The sequence below is a fragment of the Salvelinus alpinus genome, chromosome 2 (genome assembly GCF_045679555.1).
Source record: "Salvelinus alpinus chromosome 2, SLU_Salpinus.1, whole genome shotgun sequence".
Lineage (NCBI taxonomy): Eukaryota > Metazoa > Chordata > Actinopteri > Salmoniformes > Salmonidae > Salvelinus > Salvelinus alpinus.
In genome coordinates, this window is record NC_092087.1 from 71,698,768 (window position 1) to 71,716,301 (window position 17,534).

Below are 17,534 nucleotides of genomic sequence, written 5' to 3' on the forward strand. Positions count from 1 at the left end.
TTCTAATGCACTCTGACCATGTTCTCTCCTTCTCTTCAGTTCCGTCTCTTCTCTCTGTCCTCCGCTGGTCTTATTGAATTAACCTCTATTAGCGTATAGCTAATGGCACCACTATCTATTGAATTAGCCAGTCATGACCTCTATCGGTACTAACTGCGTTGGGGATACCTGAAGGCTACTTATTACACATTGGTGCAGTTGTGTGAAAGTCCGAGCGGGTCTAGGAGCAGCTGGACAACTTGCAGTGTTGACGATGATATAGGCCTAATTCAATTGCCATTTAATTGGAGCTCTGTTGGTGCAGTAACTGGAGTGGGACGAAGTTGCCCTTAGACACTGATCTGAGGTCAGTTTTGTGTTTTCCCCACTAATGGTCAAGGTCAGGATTTGGACATAGCTGATCCTAGATCTGTGCCGAAGTGCAACTTTTACCCACAGTAACCTCACACACTAACTTCCTCTATCAGGGTTACTATCTTTTGTGTTCACCTGCAACCCCTCCCCCACACACACTCTCTATATAAAGGACATCTCTTTGTGGTATCAAATCAAACTTTATTTGTCACATGCGCCAAATTCAACAAGTGTAGACCTTACCGTGAAATTCTTACAGTGAGGGAAAAAAGTATTTGATCCCCTGCTGATTTTGTACGTTTGCCCACTGACAAAGATATTATCAGTCTATAATTTTAATGGTAGGTTTATTTGAACAGTGAGAGACAGAATAACAACAAAAATATCCAGAAAAATGCATGTCAAAAATGTTATAAATTGATTTGCATTTTAATGAGGGAAATAAGTATTTGACCCCTTCTCAATCAAAAAGATTTCTGGCTCCCAGGTGTCTTTCATACAGGTAACGAACGGAGATTAGGAGCACACTCTTAAAGGGAGTGCTCCTAATCTCAGTTTCTTACCTGTATAAAAGATACCTGTCCACAGAAGCAATCAATCAATCAGATTCCAAACTCTCCACCATGGCCAAGACCAAAGAGCTCTCCAAGGATGTCAGGGACAAGATTGTAGACCTACACAAGGCTGGAATGGGCTACAAGACCATCGCCAAGCAGCTTGGTGAGAAGGTGACAACAGTTTCTGTGATTATTCGCAAATGGAAGAAACACAAAAGACCTGTCAATCTCCCTCAGCCTGGGGCTCCATGCAAGATCTCACCTCGTGAAGTTGCAATGATCATGAGAACGGTGAGGAATCAGCCCAGAACTACACAGGAGGATCTTGTCAATGATCTCAAGGCAGCTGGGACCATAGTCATCAAGAAAACAATTGGTAACACACTATGCCGTGAAGGACTGAAATCCTGCAGCGCCCGCAAGGTCCCCCTGCTCAAGAAAGCACATATACATGCCCGTCTGAAGTTTGCCAATGAACATCTGAATGATTCAGAGGACAACTGGGTGAACGTGTTGTGGTCAGATGAGACCAAAATGGAGTTCTTTGGCATCAACCCAACTTGCCGTGTTTGGAGGAGGAGGAATGCTGCCTATGACCCCAAGAAACCATCCCCACCGTCAAACATGGAGGTGGAAACATTATGCTTTGGGGGTGTTTTTCTGCTAAAGGGACAGGACAACTTCACCGCATCAAAGGGACGATGGACGGGGCCATGTACCGTCAAAACTTGGGTGAAAACCTCCTTCCCTCAGCCAGGGTATTGAAAATGGGTCGTGGATGGGTATTCCAGCATGACAATGACCCAAAACACACGGCCAAGGCAACAAAGGAGTGGCTCAAGAAGAAGCACATTAAGGTCCTGGAGTGGCCTAGCCAGTATCCAGATCTTAATCCCATAGAAAATCTGTGGAGGGAGCTGAAGGTTCGAGTTGCCAAACGTCAGCCTCAAAACCTTAATGACTTGAAGAAGATCTGCAAAGAGGAGTGGGACAAAATCCCTCCTGAGATGTGTGCAAACCTGGTGGCCAACTACAAGAAACGTCTGACCTCTGTGATTGCCAACAAGGGTTTTGCCACCAAGTACTAAGTCATGTTTTGCAGAGGGGTCAAATACTTATTTCCCTCATTAAAATGCAAATCAATTCATAACATTTTTGACATGCGTTTTTCTGGATTTTTTTGTTGATATTCTGTCTCTCACTGTTCAAATAAACCTACCATTAAAATTATAGACTGATCATTTCTTTGTCAGTGGGCAAACGTACAAAATCAGCAGGGGATCAAATACTTTTTTCCCTCACTGTACTTTCAAGCCCTTAACCAACAGTGCAGTTCAAGAAGAGTTAAGAAAATATTTACCAAATAATCAACCTTGGCCTTCCTGTGCTAAGGGCCAGCTCAGCTAACCTGGGTACCAGACTCTTTCTACATTCAACAACACTGGTTACATCATTGCCCTGCCAGTTGCCACACTGATGTGGCTAGACAACAAGTTTGCTAAAGCAGAAACAGACTGGCAGCACGGCTACAGTTCAGACATCCTGTGTACCAGACTCTTTCTGCGTTCAACAACATTGCCTCGCCAGCAAACCAAGTTCCTGAAGCAGAAACAGACATGGGTTCAGTTCAGGCGTCCTCTAGACCTGTGATGTGGCAGAAGTAGAACACAACAAAGCAGCACAGTCATGCTGAAACCCCAGTCAACTCAACACCCACTGCTTTCTACACTACAGTACAGTGTTTCCCTAACCAGGCTAACAGTATAGTGCAGGGAGTGCACCAGCCAGTCTGCAGAGCGAAAGGTTTTCTCGCCTCGCTCTCCTCCTCCATGCTTTACAGACACAGCAGCAAACTTTGTCATCTTTAATTCAGGTCGCGTCGGCCCGAAGACCTTGCAAACCTCCCACCCACTCAGTCTGGGCCCGGAGCACCTCCCCAGGGTCCTAGAGCCTAACTGCTAGCATTAGCCTCTCATATCATATCAGATGGATGTTGGCACTAGCTAGCCATTAGCCCCAGGGTTCTAGAGTGAGTTCACTAGGAACCACAGGCAGGGAGTGCTAAGGGCTAATTTTAGGTTAGCCGCTCCTATCATATCAGATGGATGTTGGCGCTAGCTAGCCGTTAGCCCCAGGGTTCTAGAGTGAGTTCACTAGGAACCACAGGCAGGAAGTGCTAAGGGCTAACTTTATATTAGCCGCTCCTATCATATCAGATGGATGTTGGCGCTAGCTATCCGTTATCCAACAGATATGATAGGAAGAGGCTGAGGCACTAGCTAACCGTTGGCCTTTTCCTGTCATATGATCTGGATGAGGCGCTTGCTAACCGTTAGCCTCCCTTCCTCCTTCTTTCCTGTAATGTGAGCTGACAGCCAGGGCAAGGATGCTCTCTTGCTCTCTACTCTGCTTCTTGTCCCTCTTGTTAAAGAGTAGTGGTTAGCTTTTAGTGGTCACGGCACTCAGTCCAGTGCACATTATGAACTCAAGAGGAAGTCAAAGGTCAAAAAGGCTCATCCTCCCATACTTATTTGACTGGCCCCGTTCCAGTAGTTTTGAAGTGTGTCCTTCCATCCTTCGATAAGGTAATCACTAATCACGGATGTAACACGTTTTGATTGGTGAAAGCCAAGGGTTCACAGCTTTCCCACTCTCAGCCATGTCTATTAGTAGCTAGGTTTCCATCCAATTGGCAAAAGATTTTCATGAGAATATTCTAAAATCTGCATAAAGAAAATATGAACATTTTCTCACCAGTTGTGTTTCCAGCAAACTGACTTATTGCAGATAAAAATCAGTGCGTGATGACGTAGTGCACACACAATTTACTTTTTCGCTTAAGTTTTAAATAATTAAAGAGCAGCAGTAAAATAACAATAGTGAGGCTATATACAGGGGGTACCTGTACAGAGTCAATGTGCGGGGGCACCGGTTAGTTGGGGTAATATGAACATGTAGGTAGAGTTATTAAAGTGACTTATGCATAGATAATAACAGAGTAGCAGCAGCGTAAAATAAGGGGGGGGGGGGGGCAGGGGGCAATGCAAGTAGTCTGGGTAGCCATTTGATTAGATGTTCAGTAGTCTTATGGCTTGGGGATGCTGTTTAAGAAGCCTCTTGGACCGAGACTTGGCGCTCCGGTACCGCTTGCCGTGCGGTAGCAGAGAGAACAGTCTATGACTAGGGTGGCTGAAGTCTTTGACAATTTTTTGGGCCTTCCTCTGACACCGCCTGGTATAGAGGTCCTGGATGGCAGGAAGCTTCGCTCCGGTGATGTACTGGGCCATACGCACTACCCTCTGTAGTGCCTTGCGGTCGGAGGCCGAGCAGTTGCCGTACCAGGCAGTGATGCAACAAGTCAGGATGCTCTCGATGGTGCAGCTGTAGAACCTTTTGAGGATCTGAGGACCCATGCCAAATCTTTTCAGTCTCCTGAGGGGAAATAGGTGTTGTTCTGTCCTCTTCATGACTGTCTTGGTGTGCTTGGACCATGTTAGTTTGTTGGTGATGTGGACACCAAAGAACTTGAAGCTCTCAACCTGCTCTACCATAGCCCCTTCGATGAGAATGGGGGCGTGCTCGGTCCTCCTTTTTCTGTAGTCCACAATCATCTCCTTAGTCTTGATCACGTTGAGGGAGAGGTTGTTGTTCTGGCACCACCCGGCCAGTTCTCTGACCAGCTCCCTATAGGCTTTCTCATCGTTGTCGGTGATCAGGCCAACCGATGTTGGGTCATCGCCAAACTTAATGATGGTGTTGAAGTCGTGCCTGGTCGTGCAGTCAATGTGTTTGCATTGCATTTTCAACTCTACCGGTAGTTTTGCTGTTGCGTTAAATAGCGAACGTGCCCACTCTGGTCTTGGTATGTGCGCTATAGTCAAAATCTTGCAGATACAGTGCGGGTAGGCTACACGATGAGGTTAATGGATAAGCTCAAGATTATTTTTATTTGTCAAACGGCAGTCAAGCATTGATGATCATGTCACCAGAATGAGACCCTGGGTATTTATTGGAAAGGAGCATCAAGCTCATCACCTTGCACTTTCACCACCCTGTGAAGTTCATAACATATTTCATCTGTAGCCTAATTTAAACTGCATGGTTACTAGAGTCGTAGTGGGAGGACCACACAACATGTCATCGCGTGACTCCAAGTTATTATATCAATATTTGCACATAATGGTGTTTCCACCGCCATTTCTCGCATAATACATTTTACCGACACAAAAAGATCCCACCGTGTTGAACGGACAAATGATCTGTCGGCATTTATAAAATTGTACCGACACTTCCCGTTTCCATCACAGCTGTCGTTTTTTTTTTAAATATTTTTTTATATACGCTATGATTTTACTCACGTAAAAACAGTGGATGGAAACATGGTTAGTCATTTACTTCATAGAAGACAGGACGGAAGGATGCATTTTAGTATGTTTGGAACGGGGCCCTCTCTCTCTCTCCCTGATAGCAGAGCTACACAGGCAGGAAACAGGAAGGGCCTGAGCTGGTGTGGGACGGATATCCTGTCCCCCCCTAACGTTACTCCTCTACAACCCTGACTATCTTTTCCTTTCTGTTTCTCTACTCCAACTCAATGAGCCTTGGTATGGTTTTAGCAGGCGGCGTTGTCAGAGGTTCTCTGTCGCTGTGGTCTGGCGGTTGTAATTTGAAGGTGAAAGGGTACCATGTGTTGGTATGGCGATGGGCTGTTTGAGGACGACGACAGCCAGGAGGTGATGTGTTGTTTTTGTATTGTTTACGGTTTTGGGGGGACAGGGCTGTGATTTCTCCAACAGTGATTCACTCTGTCTCCCGCTGGTTCCCTGATTGTTTGGCTGGTTTGCTGGCTGACTTTCTCCCTGAGGGAATTGCAGCTTGTGGTAACCACTGTGTCTCTGACTGTACAGTCAAGTTCAGATTTAGAGCTCAAAACATTGGCAATTGCAGGGGGGACTATGGACTAGAGAGATGTGAAGTCTTGAACGTTGTAGCTAGCTATCATCCTCCTGAAATATGTATCTGTCCTGCACTTGAGTTTTCTACAAACACATGCTAATATTTTTTCTATCCTCTCTTTCCCATTTCCTTCCTCTCCCTCTTTCTGTCTTCTGTTACCCCCTTTCCTCTCTCTCCTTCCCCTTTTTCACCCCTCATCCTTCCGCTCCCTCTTCCCCCTATCCAGAGTGACCCAGGTGGGCTGTCCGTCTTAGAGCAGCTGGGTCTGGACCAGAGCTCGGACTTCTCAGACACCACGGTGCAGCAGCGTCTTGATGAGCAGAGGGAGAAGATCCGCAGGGAGATCAGGAAGGAGCTGAAGATCAAGGAGGGAGCTGACAACCTCCGCAGGGCCACCACCGATAAGAGGAATGCCTCCCAGGTAGGATAGGTTTCCTCCCCTTACACTCTTAGTATAAGTCCCCCCTCTTACAATGTAATATAATAGTTTTTGTTTCGTTTTATTGTGTTTATTGGATCTCCTCAAATAAAGTGTAGTAACATAGTGACACAACACATTACGCATTCACCGACGAGCATTGCTGTAAAGTGCTATGAGCATTGGAAAGGCGCTATATGAATGTCATCGGTTGTTGTGTGTTATTTATTAGGTGGATTCCCAACTACGCAGCTCCAACCGTAAGCTGGAAGACCTGCATGCTCAGTTACAGGAGCTGGACGCTCACATCATGGTCAAGGGAGGAGACGACAACAAGGGTATGTTTTTAGACGATTCCATTCGTTTTATGTGTCACCAATGCATAGTCATAGCCAGGCTATGGAGATGTTGGTTGCCATGGTAGATTTACCTCAAGGTGTTGTGTTGGTATTGCAATGACAACATGTATCTGACCTTTGACCCCCAGATGACCCACCCCAGTCCCCGGGGGCAGAGAGCCGCTCGTCAGCAAGCCAGGACCGCATTGCCGCCCTGGAGAGACAGCTCAACATCGAGCTCAAGGTCAAACAGGGAGCCGAGAACATGATTCCAATCTACGCCAACGGATCCACCAAGGTACTGTCCTCTCTAACCAACCATCTGCTGATTCATTCCCTCTGTACTTACCGCACCTCTTTCCTCCCTTCCCCATCTGCTGATTGTCCTTGTTTCCTGTCACCTCGGGTCTCTGATTGTCCTTGTTCCTATGTCCTCCCCGCTTACCACTTAAATGCACGCTTCTCCTTAATCTACAGTGATCTGATTACACAGAAACCGGGAAAAGCAACATGGTGGATTCATACCAGGATTTAGCTTTCACCTGCATATGTATGTCACATCAGTGTATGTCACATCAGTGTATGTCACATCAGTGTATGTCACATCAGTGTATGTCACATCAGTGTATGTCACATCAGTGTATGTTACATCAGTGTATGTCACATCAGTGTATGTCACATCAGTGTATGTCACATCAGTGTATGTTACATCAGTGTATGTTACATCAGTGTATGTCACATCAGTGTATGTCACATCAGTGTATGTTACATCAGTGTATGTCACATCAGTGTATGTCACATCAGTGTAGGTCACATCAGTGTATATCACATCAGATGCAGAAAAGGAAAGAAAAGAAAGCAATTTAGACTTAAGATGATTCATCACATCTTCTACTTCCTGTCATGTGACCCGGGTCTTGACTTCCTGTGTCTTTCTCCTCCTCCAATCAGGACAAGAAGATGCTGCAGACGGCCCAGCAGATGCTGCAGGACAGCAAGACCAAGATCGACATCATCCGCATGCAGATCCGCAAGAACGTGCAGGCCACTGAGCACACCGAAGACACACAGGGTAGGACAGTGTATACTTATCTGTCTGGGCGGCCCTCTCTCTGTGTGCCCATCTGTCTGGGCGGCCCTCTCTCTGTGTGCCCATCTGTCTGGGCGGCCCTCTGTCTGGGCGGCCCTCTCTCTGTTTGTCTGTGTCTCTGTCCGTTTATTTGTCTGATTTGCAGGTCACACTTTGCCACTGTCCAACTGTCTGCCTGCAAAATCTATCTATCTATTTTTGACTGTGGAGGTAACCTGTACCTCTGGCTGGAAGGTTGCCAGCACATTTCACTTTACCTCAAACCGTCAAATGGCAGTTCAGTCAAAAGGCCATAAATACTGCCCAACTCTGACCTCTCCCCAACTAGCCGCGTATCCGTCCAGACTGAGACGAGGCTAACCTTAAACAGATCAATACTCTACAGCCTCAGGGACTGTCTGGATGGTTCTCTCCTGGAGTGAGGAGGGCAGCGAGACTCATTGACATCCCGTGTGTGTCTGTCTCTTGCCCTCTCAAAGCTGTGGGCTCAGCAGAACCTGGAGAGAACACGCATACAAACGCTTTTGCACACAAACACGGACTCTCAAAGTACATGTTACATACACACACCCGTACTCACACACACACAGACATACCCGTACTCACACACACAGACATACCCGTACTCACACACACAGACATGCACACTAGCACTCATCGTGCATTATGAGTTAGCAGGCGATCGATGAATCTCAGTGGCAGCAGGGCACATGAATGGGCCTTTATGGGCCCTCCATCCTCAGGAAACAGCTAATGGGGTCATTTGGAGAAGAGAGGGATTGATGGAGGTCAGGAGAGGTAGATGGAAGGAAAGCAGTAAGGAGGAGAGGGGAACTGAAAGCTATTTGGAGGGATTTTAAGGATAATGTATTCCTATGGGCAGGCGTTTTCTGGTGTACTCATCTGTACCCAACGGAACTCTGGCTAGTGAGGATAGTGTTTTCCCTATGGAATATGTCTAACAGGTGTTTTCCTCGTCACTGGTTAGAAGCAACTTCTTTAACTTTAAAATGTAGACATGTATGACGAGGGATCATTGTTAAAATGTAGCAGGGTGAATGTGGTGTTGAGGATGGGATTTTCACCCTAAGTGGCTTTAGTGGTTGGTTAGCCAATGACTTCCACTTCCACACACACACTTGCAAAAACAGACCCCCATCACACACTCGCATAAAGGTAAACACACACTCCCTCTGTATATACATAAATGCGTGCGCAAGCGCACACACACACACACACACTCCCCCTTTACGGTCAGTCAGAAGGGTCTCCGGCACCCAGCCGAAGACCTTATTAGGAGATAAAGGAATTCAACCACATACCCAGCCACCTTTCTCTTCTGTCTCTCTCTCTCTCTCTCTCTCTCTCTCTCTCTCTCTCTCTCTCTCTCTCTCTCTCTCTCTCTCTCTCTCTCTCTCTCTCTCTCTCTCTCTCTCTCTCTCTCTCTCTCTCTCTCTCTCTCTCTCTCTTCCCCCCCCCCCCCCCAGGTAACCAGGACATGTGTGGTGTGGAGCTGCGTATTGAGGAGCTCAGGCATCACTACAGAGTAGAACACGCTGTGGCAGATGGAGCGAAGAATGTCCTCCGGCTACTGGGGGCCAGCAAGGTCCAGGATAAGAAGGCCCTGTCAGAGGTACACACCACATATATGTGCAGACACACAGGACATGATCACACAAAACAGAACTCATTGCGTGCAAACTCACTCTACGTGGATGCATATGAGTCCATACATACTGTACATAATTACCTTCACGGCTGAACACACACTTACAACCCCATTCTCCAGGGTTGTGTTCATTGGGTACAAACGGATGAAAATGTGTCCAAACAGAATCCGAAAACAAACCTTCTTTTGAAGTTCATTTAAACTTTTTCATGCCTACCGCGCACGACCCTGGTTTGGTCTTTAGGGTCTCGCCCCTATCCTTCCAAATCCCTGAATCTCTCTACCTCCAGGCCCAGTCATTTGTAAACCCACACTTCTATACAGTACACACACACCTGGTCTATTTTGGAGCATCTCACCCCCCTTCCCCCCTCTCATCTCCTCCAGGCCCAGTGTCGTCTGAGCGAGGCGTCCCAGCGGTTGGACGTCCTGAAGGACTCTCTGGACCGGCGTCTGGCTGACCTGCCTGAGGACCACCCCAAGGCCTGCCTCATCAAGGAGGAACTAGTCCTGGCCTCCTCCCCGGCCTTCAGCTCCCGCCACAGTGCCCCCTACCTTCACAACCAGTACAGCACCCTCAGCAAGCCCTCCCCGCTCACTGGTGAGAGACACTGGTCTAAATGTGTCAATAGGATTGACCGCACACACTGTCAATAGTATCCAACACATTCAATAGTCTACTAATATAATATACCATTTAGCAGACTCTTTTATCCAAAGTGACTTAGTCATGCGTGCATACATTTTACATACATTCACACTCGTTCTGTTTCACTGGCATCATGCCCTGGCTTATGGATTGTTCTTGATTGTGAACTATTGATAGTGGTTTCATAGCGGTTAGCTTCACAATGCCAAAGCGGGCACAATATCTAGATTATTTCAAATAAACTTTGATAGGAGCATCTTTACATCAAGTGATTAAGCTTTTGCTTTAGGTTAGATGGTGGTGTCTCGGGAACATGACCCATGTGCTTACTGTCTTTCTCTGACCTCGCCCCCTTGTCTTCAGGTACTCTCCAGGTGCAGCTGCTGGGCTGTGTGGGGGTGTTGGAGGTGGTCCCGGGGCGCAGTAAGGGCACGGCGGTCATGCTGCCCTGCTACAGCCCTGGGGAGGGACGCTCCTTCATGAACCGCAGCAGCAAGAGCAACCTGTACGCACGCAGCGGGAGCGTCAGCGGCAAGACTCCCAGCAAGACTGACGAACTCTCCTGTGAGTGGCTAGGGTGGAGTGTGTGTGTGTGTGTGTGTCAAATTAACCATATCGTTACCATGGAATTACCCATATGGATTGTGCTGTTAAATGGATGTTTATGTACAGTTGTATTTGTGTAATGTGTGTGTGTGTGTATAATACATGTATGTGTGTGTGTGTAGCGGAGGTGAGTGCGGTGCTGAAGATGGATAACTCAGTGGTGGGTCAGACAGCCTGGAAGAGTGTAGGGGAGCAGGCCTGGGACCAGACCTTCACTGTGGAGCTGGAGAGGGTGAGAGGTCACACACACACACACACACACACACACACACACACACACACACACACACACACACACAGACAGACAATATTGTGCATTCAAATATGCTTACACAAGTACAACTGTCCTCTCTGTCTCTCACACACACACACACACACACACACACACACACACACACACACACACACACACAGACAGACAGACAATATTGTGCATTCAAATATGCTTACACAAGTACAAATGTCCTCTCTGTCTCTCACACGCACGTACGTACTCACTCATACAAACACAAAAGAAACAAGTCTTCACACACTCTTACTCCTACACTTCGGAGTCAGCTCTCTGAAGAGGTATCATGTGTCTGTGTGTATCTTAGTTGGAACCTGTTACGTGTGTGTGTTCCAGTCCAGGGAGATGGAGATAGCGGTGTACTGGAAGGACTACCGCTCGCTGTGCGCTCTCAAGTACCTGAAGCTGGAGGACTTCCTGGACAACCAGAAACACAGAGTTCAGCTGGAGCTGGAGCCTCAGGGTCTGCTTCTGGCTGAGGTAGGTTTCAACACGCACACACACACACACACACACACACACACGCTGTGAACTTGATGTCGTTAAAGAAGTATCAAAACCGTGTTTGGTAATTGAGTTGATAGATCCATTATATAGAGTGCAGGTGTGATGTGTGTGATTTTGTTGTTCAGGTGATATTCTTCAACCCGGTGATTGAGAGAGTCCCACGCCTTCAGAGACAGAAGAAGGTCTTCTCCAAACAGCACGGTGAGAGAGGGCAGGGAGAAATCCAGGACCTACTGGTACAGTGGATATCTTACTACAGTATTTCGCACAGAACTAGGATGAGATTGTATTTCTATGGCATTTTTTATTATGATGAAAATGGAAGGGTTGACCTCACCATAGCACCCCCTTGTGGTCATAACAGATTTAACAGCATGGTGTCTTTTAAAAAATGGGTGCGTTTGCTGCTGTGCCCAGCTGGATTTATTGTGTGTGTGTGTGTGTGTGTGTGTGTGTGTGTGTGTGTGTGTGTGTGTGTGTGTGTGTGTGTGTGTGTGTGTGTGTGTGTGTGTGTGTGTGTGTGTGTGTGTGTGTGTGTGTGTGTGTGTGTGTGTGTGTGTGTGTGTGTGTGTGTGTGTTTGAACTGTTCCGGTGTGTGTTTGAACTGTTCCGGTGTGTGTTTGAACTGTTCCGGTGTGTGTTTGAACTGTTCCGGTGTGTGTTTGAACTGTTCCGGTGTGTGTTTGCAGGCAAGGCTTTCCTGAGAGCTCGTCAGATGAACGTTGACATTGGGACCTGGGTCCGACTGCTGAGGAACGCTATCCCCACCGTCAACAACACCGGAACCTACAGCCCAAATGCACACAACCTCAACTCTGGGTAATACACACACAAACACACGACTTGATGTGTGGCCCACATAAGCAACTTGTACCCAAGTATCTACTCCTCAAGTTAATCCCTCTACTTGTTGAATGAACTCCATGTAGCATGCTGTGCACGATGAACCCTGTAGCTAACGACCCTTTTGTGTATGTATGTGTGTGTTTGCGTATACGCGTGTGTGTGTGTTTGCATGTGTTTTCAGGGAGATCTCAGTGGAGAAACTAAGTCTGGACAGTGACTCTCCAGTTAGGCATGATTACAGGAGAGACTCTGATAATAACACCCCGGTGAGAGATGGACAGAAAGACGCGAAACCCAATAAAAGAATATCAAAATACAACGTGAGAGGAACCTCGCACACTTTATCTCTCTCACTCCTGGCTTTGCTTCTTCCCTCCATCTCTCTATCCCCTTCTTCTCCCTCTGCTATCTTTTTCTCAGGAGCGGTTGCCAGTGATTGAGCCCTTCTCTCCCCCAGACCTCAACCCTGATCGCCCTGCCCAAACCCCCCCTCTGAGCAGGTGTGCACCCACACTTGTTCCCACGGATGCGGTCACTATGCAGACACATTAATAGTCATTTACATACACCTACACACACACAATGGTTTCACACACAGAACAATGTTATATTGGCGGCTACAAGTGACCATGTGCCTTCCAGGCACCTCCGTTAACATATGAACTGTTGAATGCAGTACACACCTCTGGCCATGCTGGACCAGTCACTGTGTTTACTGTGTAGATAGTATGTATTGTGGTAATGTGTGTCTCTCTCTACAGTAAACATAAGAAACCCCTGTGCCTCCAGGACTTCAGGCTGATCGCTGTGCTGGGCCGGGGACACTTTGGAAAGGTATGCTTTTTTAACCTCCCTCTGGCCTTAAAGTTCAAATAAACACTTTGATTTAGTCTGAAATGTGACCCTTGAACCCTTTCTGTTTTACCTGTCCTCTCTCTTAGGTGCTGCTGTCAGAGTATAAGAAGACAGGAAGTATATACGCCATCAAAGCCCTGAAGAAAGGAGATATTGTTGCACGGGACGAGGTGGAGAGGTACGTGTGTGTGTGTGTGTGTGTGTGTGTGTGTGTGTGTGTGTGTGTGTGTGTGTGTGTGTGTGTGTGTGTGTGTGTGTGTGTGTGTGTGTGTGTGTGTGTGTGTGTGTGTGTGTGTGTGTGTGTGTGGACCTTTAATTTATACATTTACAAACTTGACTTGTTTTTACATGACTGCAACAATTTGTCAGCACACAGGGCTTGAAATTGAACTCTGAAAGCACAGATCTCATTTTCACCACCTCCGTTGTTGTTTTCCTCCTCTCCCTGCCTCCAGTCTGATGTGTGAGAAGCGTATCTTTGAGACGGTGAACGTCTCCCACCACCCCTTCCTGGTCAACCTGTTTGCGTGTTTCCAGACCCCGGAACATGTGTGCTTCGTCATGGAGTACACGGCTGGCGGTGACCTCATGATGCACATCCACGCTGATGTCTTCACTGAACCACGGGCTGTGTACGTAGTCCCAGAGTGTGTGTGTGTACTCCATTTTGTTTTTTGAAGAGGTGTCTTACATGTTTCTGTCTCTGTCTACAGATTCTATTCAGCCTGTGTGGTTCTGGGGCTGCAGTTTCTCCATGACCACAAGATTGTGTACCGGTGAGTCAACGACACACTCGACACACATCTACTCTCTTAGCGTTCCATCCAAGTCCCTGACCGGTCTGTAACATTTTCTATCTCCTCCAGAGACCTTAAACTAGACAACTTACTGCTGGATACAGACGGATATGTAAAGATTGCCGACTTTGGACTCTGTAAAGAAGGTGAGTGGTCAGAAGTTTGTCGAATCTTTACACTTCTATGACGCGTACGTCTGGATACCTAGTGTGTGTGTGAACACTTATGTGAGTGCGAGTTTTGTGTGTGTCTGCCTGCGTGCGTCTCGTCCTGCCTGCACGCGTAACACTGTGTAATAACATCTCCCCCTCTATAGGGATGGGCTATGGGGACAGGACCAGTACGTTCTGCGGTACTCCAGAGTTCCTGGCCCCTGAGGTCCTGACCGACACCTCTTACACCAGAGCAGTAGACTGGTGGGGCCTCGGAGTCCTCATCTATGAGATGCTGGTGGGAGAGGTGAGACATCATTGAAGAGTTGGACAAAATATAGCTATGGAAGGACAGAAAATATCTATTCACTCTTTATTTGAGTAGACCTATTCAATGAACGTCACTTGGTGGCAGTATACATACAGTGAACAGAAATGTACTATCTTTTCCGTGATGCGACAAATCCCCTTGGGTTTGGTTTGTGTCTATTATTGTGAGGTCAGGTATTTAGAAATGGGTTTCCCACTCAACTGTCTGAGTGTATTTCTCTGCTAGTCGCCCTTCCCTGGTGACGATGAGGAGGAGGTGTTTGACAGCATCGTGAATGACGAGGTCCGCTACCCACGATTCCTCTCCACAGAGGCCATCGCCATCATGAGGAGGGTAAGTGGCCACACACACACTCACACCATAGGTCCATGGTCTGTGGCACCTCACAGATTTGTCCATTTAATGATGGTAATGTTGTAGTTATTGTCTCTTAAATTCATGATTTTGTTTACCTGGGAACAGCAGTTCTGATAAGACTCTCTCCCAATAACCCCCATAATTCTCTCCTTAGCAAGTTTAGTATAACAGCTGGTAATTTGACTTCTATAATGGCTATCAATATTCGTGTGTGTGAACAGCTGTTGAGGAGGAACCCAGAGAGAAGACTAGGCTCTGGTGAGAAAGATGCTGATGAGATAAAGAAACAGCCTTTCTTCCGGGTGAGTCAGAAATCCATGACACCATATTCATCTTTTTCCATTTCTCTTCATCCCACACTTTTTTTTTTTTTTTTACAGGAACATATTTTTCCACCATGATTTAGATTTTTGTTGACCCTCTTTTTTTCTCTCTCTCTCCTCCAGGGTCTGGATTGGGAGGCCCTGCTACAGAGGAAGCTGCCCCCTCCCTTCGTTCCCTCCATCAAGGGCCGAGAGGACGTCAGCAACTTCGACGAGGAGTTCACCGCCGAGCCTCCCACCCTGACACCGCCGCGCGAGCCCCGCACGCTCTCCCGCAAGGACCAGGACGGCTTCTGCGACTTCGACTACGTCTCCGACCTCTGCTAGGGGTCGAGAGGTCGTGACCTCTTATCACATCATCATATGAGGGTCATGGGGTCACGGCAGTCTGCAAGGGTGGTCTGCTGCATCCACCACACTGTGAATGTGATATGAGAAACTGAGAAGGGTCGGTCTGTAGTGTAGTCTGTCTGTGTGGGAGGTATGAACTAGAGGAGATTAATGCAGACCCAGGCCAAGACTCTGTGGCTGTGTTGCTATGTACACTCTGTGGCTGTGTGTAAAAAAAATAAAAAATAAAAAATGGACACTGCAGCAGCATCTCACATAACTGTGAGAAGGGGCCCATCAAGAGGACTAGTGGTTGATGGGAAATGAAGTTATGTTACAATGAGACATGACTATGTTTTCCAAAGGAAAAGAAGAAAGAAAAAAAGAAGCTGTGATGCCCGTTAAGCTTGTGCCACCTCCTCCCTATCTAGAACACTCCAATGGCTGTGTCCTTACAAGAACTTGTCATAACATGTGTAACTTCTACTACACAGTCAACCCCTTTAACTTTGCCTTCCAGTTCCATCCTCCTTTGTGCCAGTGTTGTAGTCTGCTCTGAGGATAGAGGAGGATCTCCATGGAACGTTCAGGGTTGGGATCCATTTCAGGAAGTCAATTGGAATTGCAGTTTATTTCCTGAATTGAAATGGAATGGACCCCAACCCTGGTTCCTTCATACTGTGACAAAAAACAAATAATATTTGGGAGAGGGTGTGGTGGGGTGGGTGCATGGCTTGAAATGATGCCTTACATTTCTACTGGGATCTATAGAAATGCATTTCATTTTGTTATTTTGTGGTCCTTAGTAACCAACTGTGGTCCTTGGTATGCAATAAGGGTGATAATGTTTTACATTAATGCTAAGAGGAGAAAAGGAAGTACCTCCATCTGCCTATCAATGGTTGCTTGAAGGAAGGTGAATCAACAGTGTGTAGAATCATATATATTACTCTACATTGTTACAATGTTGTGAACAATCACCCATCAAGTTACCCAATACTAGTCTTGTGTCTCAAAAGGGGTAAAGAACCACTGCTTGGAGGAATGGTCAATTCTGATCCAACCAGATCACTAGTGCATTCACAATGGGCAATTGTTGCCCTTTTAACATTCTTTAAAATGTCCTGATTTTAGTTGTTATTATGGCAACAAAAAAATGACGGTGACAGTGCTTTTGGTTCTGTTTTTGGTTGATAATGATGAAGTTGTTGAGAAAAGCAACAGAGCGTTATTGAATTTATCCTGTTGCCTTTTAATTGGTCCAGTCTGTGAACTTTATATATGGGTGTGTCATGTGGCAGTCTACACCTGTGCCATTTGGTCATATTTGAACACACACACACAAAAGAAAGGCTGAAGGATGCATGTCTCGTTCCTAACGTTTAAATATTCACACAAACGTACACACAGACACACTGAGAGACTTTAATGCTCAAGACACTCAAATTCAATCAGTGGCATGAAGCGGAAACACATTGAAGCAATGAATCATGCTCAATGCTTCTCCAGGTTGAAGTGACCATTAAGAACGGATCTAGGATCAGTTTGTTCTAACCGCATCCTTTAGGAAAAGAAAACTGACCTTAGATCAGAACTTAGAGGCAGCTTCATCCTCCAACTACAATACATGCTCATCTGCAGAAGTCAATAGAAAACATACTTGACCTCCCTTGTCTCTGTGTATGGGGGTGTGTTGTGAATCATGTTTGTCTGGCTGCAGACTACTTATCTCGTGTACACTATACAAAAGGAAGTGAAAGTATGAGGAGTTATTTATAAAGAAAATCTGGTGGAAAAACATGTGTATATGGTTTACTGTGTTTGATTGGGCGTCTCATCATCAGACCATTCTCTGTCACCTCCCTGCTATTAATGCAATACTGTATCTTCACAAGTAAGATGGTCATAAAACAAAAGTAATTTTTAGACAAGCTTTACCATGTAAACTCATGAAGAATATCCTGAAAGTATCAACTCATGTCCTCTCAAATTAATGTATGAAACAAAAAAATAGATGCAAACAACAACATCCACCTTCAAACATGCAAGCAACCCAATTTCCTATGGAAATGTCTGACCTGAGAATATTTCAATCAGGGAGGGCATTGGG

At 46.4% G+C, this 17,534-nt stretch overlaps 1 protein-coding gene across 3 annotated transcripts in view; it reads left to right on the forward strand.

The window, feature by feature from the left end:
- LOC139567657 (serine/threonine-protein kinase N1-like) overlaps positions 1 to 17,230 on the forward strand; it is a 51,077-nt gene extending 33,847 nt beyond the window's left edge. For 2 of the 3 annotated variants that reach the window (XM_071389050.1, XM_071389051.1), the window contains exons 2-23: positions 6,094 to 6,288; positions 6,518 to 6,623; positions 6,773 to 6,921; positions 7,575 to 7,695; positions 9,201 to 9,346; positions 9,770 to 9,983; positions 10,395 to 10,595; positions 10,760 to 10,869; positions 11,263 to 11,406; positions 11,559 to 11,634; positions 12,123 to 12,252; positions 12,461 to 12,545; positions 12,700 to 12,779; positions 13,041 to 13,113; positions 13,221 to 13,312; positions 13,590 to 13,766; positions 13,848 to 13,910; positions 14,001 to 14,077; positions 14,248 to 14,390; positions 14,640 to 14,747; positions 14,993 to 15,073; positions 15,218 to 17,230. In XM_071389050.1, the coding sequence (XP_071245151.1) occupies positions 6,094 to 6,288; positions 6,518 to 6,623; positions 6,773 to 6,921; positions 7,575 to 7,695; positions 9,201 to 9,346; positions 9,770 to 9,983; positions 10,395 to 10,595; positions 10,760 to 10,869; positions 11,263 to 11,406; positions 11,559 to 11,634; positions 12,123 to 12,252; positions 12,461 to 12,545; positions 12,700 to 12,779; positions 13,041 to 13,113; positions 13,221 to 13,312; positions 13,590 to 13,766; positions 13,848 to 13,910; positions 14,001 to 14,077; positions 14,248 to 14,390; positions 14,640 to 14,747; positions 14,993 to 15,073; positions 15,218 to 15,421 (2,775 nt within the window). In that variant the 3' untranslated portion in view covers positions 15,422 to 17,230. Of the gene's footprint in view, positions 1 to 5,494; positions 5,645 to 6,093; positions 6,289 to 6,517; positions 6,624 to 6,772; positions 6,922 to 7,574; positions 7,696 to 9,200; positions 9,347 to 9,769; positions 9,984 to 10,394; positions 10,596 to 10,759; positions 10,870 to 11,262; positions 11,407 to 11,558; positions 11,635 to 12,122; positions 12,253 to 12,460; positions 12,546 to 12,699; positions 12,780 to 13,040; positions 13,114 to 13,220; positions 13,313 to 13,589; positions 13,767 to 13,847; positions 13,911 to 14,000; positions 14,078 to 14,247; positions 14,391 to 14,639; positions 14,748 to 14,992; positions 15,074 to 15,217 lie in introns of those variants that run through there. The other variant, XM_071389052.1, reaches the window with a different exon arrangement.
- The last annotated feature ends 304 nt before the right edge of the window (positions 17,231 to 17,534 follow it).